The sequence below is a fragment of the Chanos chanos genome, chromosome 6, assembly GCF_902362185.1.
Source record: "Chanos chanos chromosome 6, fChaCha1.1, whole genome shotgun sequence".
NCBI classification, from domain to species: Eukaryota; Metazoa; Chordata; class Actinopteri; order Gonorynchiformes; family Chanidae; genus Chanos; species Chanos chanos.
The window spans coordinates 20,953,876-20,964,051 of record NC_044500.1 but is presented as its reverse complement, the minus strand read 5'-3'; the positions used below and the strand labels follow the sequence as shown (position 1 = coordinate 20,964,051).

At 40.9% G+C, this 10,176-nt stretch overlaps 1 protein-coding gene across 1 annotated transcript in view; it reads left to right on the top strand.

Moving 5' to 3' along the window:
• Positions 1 to 9,196: 9,196 nt before the first annotated feature.
• nova2 (NOVA alternative splicing regulator 2) overlaps positions 9,197 to 10,176 on the top strand; it is a 44,598-nt gene continuing 43,618 nt past the window's right edge. Inside the window, exon 1 of the mRNA XM_030777823.1 lies at positions 9,197 to 9,353. Within this exon, the coding sequence (XP_030633683.1) occupies positions 9,197 to 9,353 (157 nt within the window). The remainder of the gene's footprint in view (positions 9,354 to 10,176) is intronic.

Below are 10,176 nucleotides of genomic sequence, written 5' to 3'. Positions count from 1 at the left end.
ATTTGCTCATAATAAAATGATTGTCTTCGGCGCACGAGCAACCGACTTTGTTTACCTCCAAATAGCACCTGTTACATTCACTTTACAAACTCTGGGATCATACACTTAGACTGTCAGTACTCACCTAAGACTATCGTTTAAAAAGGGAGTCTGAATAGTCATCGGCTATTTCCATAGAAGTTCTCCGGTCATTTCTGCGGTGATCTCCAATGTTACTTGCTCTCAACAGGAAGTTCAGCCCCTTCTTTTATATTTCAGGCAAATCGGGGGAATGTAGAGCCCGCTATTGCCACCTAGTGCTAAATATGTAGCGGGAGCGTGTAACACACGTCAGACGTACAGTGTTTGGCTTATTATATCGCCGCGTGAGCTGTAACGTTACATTTTAATTCCTTTATTAACCACTTCCACCATGAAGCAGAAGAAACAGCATAGAAAAGGAATTGCCTCCAAGAATACGGATTATCTGACAGATTAGGGAAATGGTTAAATAAGGACACAACTTTAACTGAACCCCTTGATGTTTTTTCTCGCTTTTTCAATTAATATGAGGAGCACACACTGATACTGTCTCACAAATGTGGCATGTTAGATTAAAGACAAAACGCCAACATGATTTGGTGTATGACTGATTGACACTCTTTGCTTAGCCGTTGCTTGGTTACATTCATCATAGGTTAGATTTAAGTTCTTAAGCAATTATGCAAAAGTGTGTAAACGGAGATAACAGGTGATGGAAACATTTAATGTAAAATAATAAGCAAACGAAGGACTTTCGCACTACATTGTATTGTCTGGCCAGTCACAGTAATAACAGAAAAAATCATTGGCCCAACAATGCCTTAGATATCTGAATTGAAAGCACATGCGTTCAGTTTACAGGTGAAATGATAACTTTAATGTCATCACCATCTAAGATAAACTGTTGATTTACTGACAGCAGTTGCGGTTAGCGTGCATTCTGTCTTTGTATCTTGATTACTGTGGATGATCATTGCTTTGATTTCGAGTACCAGCTGTGAGTGAGACTACAATTGGGCTTTCCGTTCAGATCTAAACAGCTGAATTGGTTGAATGAGAATCACTGTTAGTTACTGTGATAGATCCAGCGACTGTTAGTCACTTGGAAACGGTGTAACTTTATTTAACTAGCTATAGCCTACAAATATAGTGTGCCTCTTATGTCCTTTGTGCAGTCCGAGATATAAATGCCAGTCTTGAAAGACAATAGGTGGACATAGAAATTTCAGATTATTCCGAGTCACGACAGTTATCATATACCCCCAAATTAAATTAAACGTCTGATATGTGCTCATTTTCACGAAAGCTCTAAAGACGTGTTTGATGATAGTTGTTCAGTTTTAATTAGATTGGTGCAGGATGGCACCGTAAAACACTGCTAACCCAAAGTATCCACACATAGGCCAGTTTTGGCATGAATAAAATGAAAGATGAGACAGAGGGTTGTTGTTATTGCCCTACAAAGTTAGAGGATAGATATAAGACAAGTGAGCTATCATTCTGGCTAGTTAACCCAGGTAACCTATTTTATGGGATCATTTCGAGAATTTTTGACCGTTAAAGCAGGAAACAGTGTTGACGTATTTAACTAACGGGTCAACAAGTCTTCGTTTCATCTGAAACAAATTTATGTGTCAGTAGAGAGTAGAGGGTGGCAATGCTGTCATTACAAGTGAAATGGTTTCCAGCAATGTGTGTGTGTGTATGCGTGTGTGTCGCAGTCTGTCTTTACCAGTATCTCCTGTCTGTACAGGCGCTTTACTGATTGCGTAGGCTGCTGAAACACAATGCAAAGGAACACAGCCTGCCCATTACTCTGTCTTTCATACTGAGCGTTTACTGTCAATTGTTCTGAAGAAGCACAATAACTTACACATGAGCAGACTCAACATTTCAGTCTCAACAGACTGTCAGGAAAGCAATGTTTTTCGGGAAATACAATTCTGTTATTTTAGCCAAAGTTTTCATTCATTCAGATCTGCCCGTGTAGAGGCAGGTCAGATCTGAGCTAGAACATCTCGCTCTCACTCACACACACACACACACACACACTGTATGCTTTATATCTTGTGCTGATGAGGCATATGACAGAGGGACCAACAGAGCAGCCAAGTTCTTTATTCTGTGTTAATGTTTTATTGTGTTATGTGCTTCATATGTAATGAGAATAATTTTCCTTATGCCAGCAGTTGCTTTAAGAATCCTTGGGGTTGTTCTCTTCAATAACAATAAGAAGTGACAGTCACTCTCACATTATCCTGAATTTTAAGTTCCTGTTACACTGAAAGAATATGTTGCTGTCTTTGAAGTGTTCCCAGGTGGTGTGAATATTTCATGCAGTCCCTGCCCAAAGGCAGAATCTGTCACATCCCATGCTGACCGCAGAGTGCACTGCTATTCGAAATGCAATAAACTTTATAACACCCAGAATCTAGGACTCCAAATGAAATGCAAATTATCCTCTTTGTTATGTACTGCAAAATTTTTGAATGACTTATAGTTTAACAGTGCACATCTTTGTCTCTAAATACAGCATATAGGTTAGTCTAATTTTGTTTGTTGTTTTTGTTGTTTTGAAGTGCAAACACAATATTCACACATGAATTCACTGCAGGCTCTTGCTTGGCTGGAATATGAAGTGCTTAGGGTAACTCATGGAGATATACTTGGAGAGCATGGATTATTAAAGTCTACAAAAGGATGTAGCTGGCTGGCCCACCTGCAAGACATTCCATTCCTGTGTTAACCTGCTCACATCACAGTGTGGTGCAGACCAGTATCTTTAGAACTGTTGCTGAGAGTGATCTAGCGTGTACACCGGCAGTTAGTATATTTGACTTACACTGAGATGATACCGATGAACTTATCTGTATGTGTGTCAAAAACCATTAACTGTGACTGAAACTTGTCTGGAAGACAAGTCTTCTCTGCTCCCATATATCCTTACCAGGATTCTGCATCTACTGTTTAGACTGGAACTCAGCTAGTACTTCCAAGTGATTTAGGGTTGTAACCATATGCTGTGTGACGCCTTGGGGAGTTTATGAAGAAGACTGGGAGGGGTTAACCCCTTGAACACCATATTCCATACTCCATACAGCACTATCAGCAAGCTCTGCAGTGGGGTTGAACATATTCTGCTTTTCAGTCATTCAGGAAATCAGCTGTCCCATGACCCAAATACACAACTCAGTTTTCCACCAGACATCTCTCCATTTCAGGGACTAATCACCTGCTAAGCTTCCCAACCCCAAGGAACGAAGTTTCAAAGGTCTTCATGACACTCAGTCCTCAACACAAAGTCAACTCTTTCTGTGTCACAATTTTACCCTTCTCTGATGTTTTTTTTTCCCCGCACAAGAGACACAGAACCTACACAGGTCATTAACCATGGATGCAAATTAACAAGACCATCTGCAAGGGGATGCAAGCTATCTTTAGCAACAACATGAGAGAACATCAGAGATGAAGCTCTGGACCAAAGTGGTCACGCTGAGAGAACTAGGAATAGTATTGACTGACTGCGGTCCCCACAACAGCATTTTACCCTTTAAACTACACCTGCATCCCCACACACTTATACACTCACAACCTTCCCCAAATATCTTATTTAGTTAGTCTAATTTTTACACAGTTACTGTAATTCCCTTAATGTGGAAGAATTCCCTGGAGGCATGTGCAGGGGGTTACCTGATTGAGATTATAAAATTAAACATTTGCAGAAGAGAGCAGTATTTTTCAATAAACAATAGTTTAACACTTCCAACAAACCTGTCCTCACCACTACTGTTACCATGGAAACTTTTCTACCTTTCACACAAATAACTACAGACCACCACATCAGTACTACTGCTCCCCTGCTCTTTGCTTCACACTACAAACCTTGGCAGACTGTTTTTAATGAAAACCCTGTGCCAGATATCCATGCAACTTTCATAAGCCTCTCACATACACTGGGTGTCATCAGCTAGCTACTGTCAGGTCTAATTCACCTTGGCATCCCAGTTATTCACCCAGTGACCAAGCTCAGACATCAACACTGGGGAGTTGTGGTTACCATTCACAATCTGTACTTGCAGCAGGACTTCATTTTCACCTTCCGTATTAACACCTTAGATGACAGGTTGCTAGGAGGTGTTTTGCTTGTTGATAGTGCAGATCACCTGACTCAGAAGACACTGTCCCTAGTCCCTATGCCTGGGTTAGCCTTATCATCATGTCTTTTTGTTACCGCTGGTAAGACCAGAGAAATGGTTATCTGCCTAAGAAAGGAACATAATAAACCAAGCCCTCCATCACACATAGAAAGAGGCCAACCCCCGCCACCACCCACCATCCACCCCCTCCCTTGGCAACCTTAAACTTCTCACAGCTGAGGTTTCAGGTGATTTATCATGGGACAAACATGTAGACTATTTACCAAAGACAGTGCAACCAAGAGTCTACTACCTCAGCCCAACTGCGTGGGTTGGCCTCTTCGTTGATGTTCCTCTAGGTGTTTATGTTGTTTTATGTTTTATTACAGTTGGGCTAGATTAGACTGCATCTATGTGGGCGGTTTTCCCTTAAAAAAAAAAAAAGTGATCTCAGGCCTTCAGTACATGGAGCACTGGTGTTCTGAACTAACAATTTTAACTCCCAGAGGAAAAGAAGAACAACACCATAAGGAGTTGCAGTGTAAAACAAAGGAACTGCATAGTGTCCCAAATGAGTTCCTACTAAACAGAATGTACAGAATGTGAACAGATTTCTGTAATAGCACCTGCAATTAATACATAAAGTTGTACACAAAATAACTGAATAAACCTATTTACGGACAGCCAATTTATAAGGAATGTGCACTTTCACTCTGCTGTCTTCTTATCCTTTTGGAATAATCTCTTCTCAGATGTACTATGCAATGCTCTTTGGTCTTTTAATAAACAAAGGAAAAGAATTCAGCAATAAAAGTTTCCACAAATGTCATACTTTTACCCTGTATGCTGGGATATAATCTAGTTTCAGAATGGCACTGATTGTCTCTGCATACAATCTGAAGTATGAAACCATAATGTGTTTGGCATTTATCGTCTGTGTGGATATGAACAGTTTCCGGATTCATTGCTAATTTGATTAAAAATAAAATCTCAATGTATACATGTATGGTAGGTAGAAATATGAGTCGTGGTATTTGATTAAAAAGGAACAGTGACAATTGTTTATATCATAGCTGTTTTAGATTTTACTTTTTTAAAAATTCACAAACACAAAAGCTCTTTCCAAACATCCAATGTTCATGCTTTTATCGGGTATTTATGAGAAAATGAAAAAGATCCTTGAGCTGGACTGAACTCTCCTCCACGACATTTGGAATAGTACATTTTAAATGTAAAGCTTTAAAACTCATGAACTCTCATATAATTCATAGTATTTTCCACTCTTAATCTCACCTCCGTCTACAGTGTTCATTCTGTATGTTGATCACATGTCCTTGCAAAGAGCATTTCGTTTCTCGTCCGCGTTGAACAGGAAAATAAACACGGAGAAGAAATCACGTTTGTCTTCAAACGCGATTTGGTCTGTAGCATCATAGACAGAAACGAATTTTTGAGCCATTCACTAACAATTTTATGATATATGAAGAGAACAAAGGCTGAGTAGGTTAAAAAGAAACTGTTTGCAAAATGCAGCAGCTAGATGGAGACACAAGGCCTTACAAAAGCCTTATCGCGCACAGTATGTTTTGACATCCTCTGCCAATCCAAACAGACAAGATAACATCAACAGAAGTAATGTTTTATTCTTGTTGTTGCTGACAGAATATATGCACTTATAGGAGCAGCCTACAAAGATATGTACATATGTAAATTGAAAGATACGTTTTCATTAAGATTGCACTAATATTTAGGATTCTCTAGAAGTTATATTTGATTTCGGATGGAGTCCAGACAAGTATTCGTTTTCTTGTTTGAAACAGCGACAATAATTCTTAACACACTGCATGTCGAAGACTTAATGGAATAGGGGTTATGTTTTTAACAACCCTGGCTCCTTGTTGAAGCTCATAAATAAACCTGGAATTTCGCGCCAGATGTTTCCCGGTCCAAGCAGTATCTCGGGGTCTTCGCTGGTCACAGGAACAATGGTCAGGGCGATCTATGGAGGAGTGGGTGGATGGGGTCCCTTCTTCAAACAATGTGTAGGGGGATGGGGGATTTTTCCTTTCTTTTTTTCATTGAAAGTCTCCCTCGCTTCCAGATCTTAAGTTGGCTTTAGCTTTCACTGGGAGGCTATGACAGAGGGAAACTGCAAGGGTTTATACGAAAACTCATAAACCCGTATTATAGGAATGGCAAGTCTTAACAACAGCCATCTGTCAGAAATTAGCAAATGATAGCAACACTCGGAAGCGGACCTTTAAAATATACTGTCTTCCTTAACAAACTGATATTACAGTATTTTTCGTAACGCACCATTCTCTCCCTGAAATATGCATGTTAGTGACATGAATACCGGGTGGCTATTGTTCTCTTTAGACCCCCCTCCCAGTTGTTTGCAATATTGGAAAATTCACGTATTTTTGATAACCTGACAATATTACAGTCTACTTGATCTGTCTCTGTCACACCGAAATAGAAGCCTGGAGGAGTGGCTTGCCAAAGATGTAAAAAAAAAAAGATTCTACTTATACCGGCGCAGTTACGTTACTCCTTTATGTTTAGACTAGACGCCTCTATCTCATTAACTAACAGAATAGCTGTGGTATGCAATCTGTTAGAGCCTCAATACAGTTTCAACTCAGTGCCATGGCGCCCACAGATGAGTGAGCTTTCCTTTTCTCCATGGCAACTGAGGGAAGTTTGGTACATGTGCTGCAGACCTGAAACCCGTCTCACAACCTCTGTGAGACTTTCTACTTGTCAACACATTTCAGAACCTGGAAGAACGTGATCTGAATGACTGAATATGCCAATGTCATGTTAGAAGCCTTAGCCAAGCTGCTATGGCTTGCCTTTGGCTAATCCATGGTATTTTCGGTATTTTAAAAAACCTTTATTGACTCATTCTGTCTGTAAAGTAGCAAGTCCCCAAATTTCGCCTGCAGGTAAGCACGGTGCGCGAGGTGCTATACACGGTCATTTGTGTTTAAGATTGAATACTGACTAGCAAACGATCACACTCTAGACCACAAACGTCAAGGGTAACGTGCTTCATTTTGCGCAGTTGTTGCTGTGGTAGACGTTAGTTCCAATATAGCGCTTCATACATCTGCCTTGGATTTGCCACGTATTTCCACACATGAAGGGCTCGCATGCTGCACAAGAGACTGAGATGGCTCGCCGCTGATATTTTCTCAGCCATGTGAAATAGTGTGAGATCGAGCACTCGTCGAGCACAGGCCGTGGTGGACGCAATGTCACCTTGACGAGAACCTGGAACAGGCTATGAGACACGCTCTGCGTCTGCCTCGCGGTGGATATGGAGAGTTAATGCGTTTGTTTGATCGAAAAAAAAAAAGTTGTGTGTTTCTAAGTGAGTGTGTTTGTTTCAGGGCTTGCACAGCACTGAGTGCGGAAACGGATGATACTTGAGAAAGGTTTCTTCGTGAGGAACATGGCAGCACTACGTACAGGTACAAACAGGTTTCTGTTAAATCAGCTTTTCTTTATTTTCGGTGTATTTTTTATCGAAACACTGAAGCGGATTAGGATTTTTTGTTTTCTTTCAAAGCCACACTTCCAAAATAAGTAGCGTAGCTGATGTAAACTATTACAAAATAATGTGTGTCAATCTTATAATTTTATTTTTGGGGAGAGTTACAGATAATGTCCAGTAATATCTTGGCTCTGATAATGATGCAGTGAAATGATTAGCCTATAATAGGTATATGGCCTTGAAAATACCAAAGCAACGTGTCTTTCCTATCGATACCATTATTTTCAGGCGCGACCATCTCTAGTACTAGTCTAAATATTGATACATAATAAATGTATATCACAAATAATACCATTAAACACTGCTAACAGTACTGCTGCTTCTAATATTACCCTAATAGGCCTTTGGCCACAACCTCCAACGCCAACACCACCACCATGAACAACAACAACAACAATAATAACCACAACAGTAATAACAACGACAGCCCCTGACTGTTAACCGATATGACCATCTCAGACATCTTAGCGTGTTAACTCCATTCATGCTTATTTCCTCTCCCGGTCCTCTTGCTACTCTATATGTAACAGAAAATTCCTTTGAATTTGTGATGTGCTCTTCCGACATACGGCTCTTACTCTGCCGTAACTAAGCTTCCTAGCTCCTCTGACAATGATGCTCGCGTTACTGTCCCCGCCACCTCCACCATTATCATGTGACACTCAAAATTTATAAGTCGCTCGCCGGAGAAAATCAGACTCGTCCAATCGCTTTTAGAGGGGGCGGCCCGTTTTCGCTACATTTGACAACCACCGATTCGTATCTGTATGACGTCACCAGACACCCTGCGCTCCAACAGTAAGTATAGGGATGCTCTGAACGTAAGACTGCAGCATCTTCTAGTCAGGGGCAACAAAAAAAAATCACATCTCTTTCTAGTATTGTGTCCAGTTTTCGCACGCTTCTTTCTGGACTCTCTTCAGATATCCCGTGCCCTCGACCATCAAACGGCAGGGTATCTTCATGCACGAACCGAGGACCGGCTTGAACACAATATTTTTTGTTTCGCCACCTTTCCTTTCCCTTTATTTATTTGACGTATGATCTTTTTTATTTTTTTATTTTGAACGCTTATTTTGATGACTCTTGCCTCCATCATTTCCACAAGGAGAGCGCCATCATCCAGCCGTGTTTTTAAAGGAAGTAATAACATCGCGTGAACCGAAGAAATTCTCAAGATCCTTAGTATCCGAGGGAACACAACGAATCGCTTCATTGGATATGTATTGATGTAACGTTTCGATCAAAGAAGCATTGCTTGTCTCGAGAGAAGATCAGAATAAACGGGCAAAACACGGTGTCGCGTCTCAGTGTTTTGTAAGGAGGGAGGATAACGCGCTCCGAGGTCCTCACTCTATTGAGAACGACATTGAGCAGACGCACCCCAATTTGCAATTCAACATATTTGTAGAGGCAAAGGCATCAGATTTGATACGTTGTGCAAAAGGATAAACGCGATTAAATCTAAGATAATATGAAAATGATGGCCGGCGGGGCAGTGCAGCAAAACGGGATTTTCTCGAATCCACACCATCACAATCAACAGCCGCACATGGAGTCCGATCCCCCTGATTCCCGTAAAAGACCGCTGGAGACACCAACGGAGGCCAGCAGCACCAAACGCACAAATACAGGAGGTAAGATCAAGATATGGTTGCGTGAGGCTCTGCGCAGAAACATAATATATGTTGTGTCTATACCCAATCAGTAGAAGCGGTGAATATACATTTGAACGATTGAAATAGGTTATGCGGATAATTTCCATTTTTTCACACTCTTCATCAGCACATGACGGAAAACGGGTCTGTTGGTAAAGATTAGGCATTGAAAGCGAAAGTGGTAGAGCTTCATTAACATGGTGGGACCACGGCATAGAACATCTTGACTAAGTAAAACGCACCCGACCATGTTTTGCTTTAATAATAACACACTAAGCCTCGATTCGCAAGGGCTATGGTCTGAATTGAATATGGAATCGCAGGAGGCCGTTTGTGTAGGCTACGTACATTTCAGCGTCCTGTCAAGTCAAATGTCGCCTCTGCGGTAAACAATGAGTTTAGCATGTTCGGTAATTAACCAAAGCAAGAGGCCATGGAAACATAAACAACAGAAAGCATTGGCCACGCGTGACAGCGTTTACATCCCAGACATCACCGCGCATGACCTTGCTTGTCGATCTCGCATTTTCGTTAGACTGTGACATTGTCCCATCCTCATTAATAAGCAGCTGACATCAATAGAGCAACGACTAATATAACACAGTATATACATACTTTACGCCTTTACCAAGCTACAAAGGTTGGCAGAGTCGGTGTCTGTAATATAGACTCCAACGCAGGTGCTAATGTTTAAAATGAGTTCCTCCGAGGATGACAAGGCACACGCCAGAAAAGTTATTTACACGTCGACCTGCTGACTCAAAAGAAAGCAATGATGAATTATTAAAATTTGAAACGATGT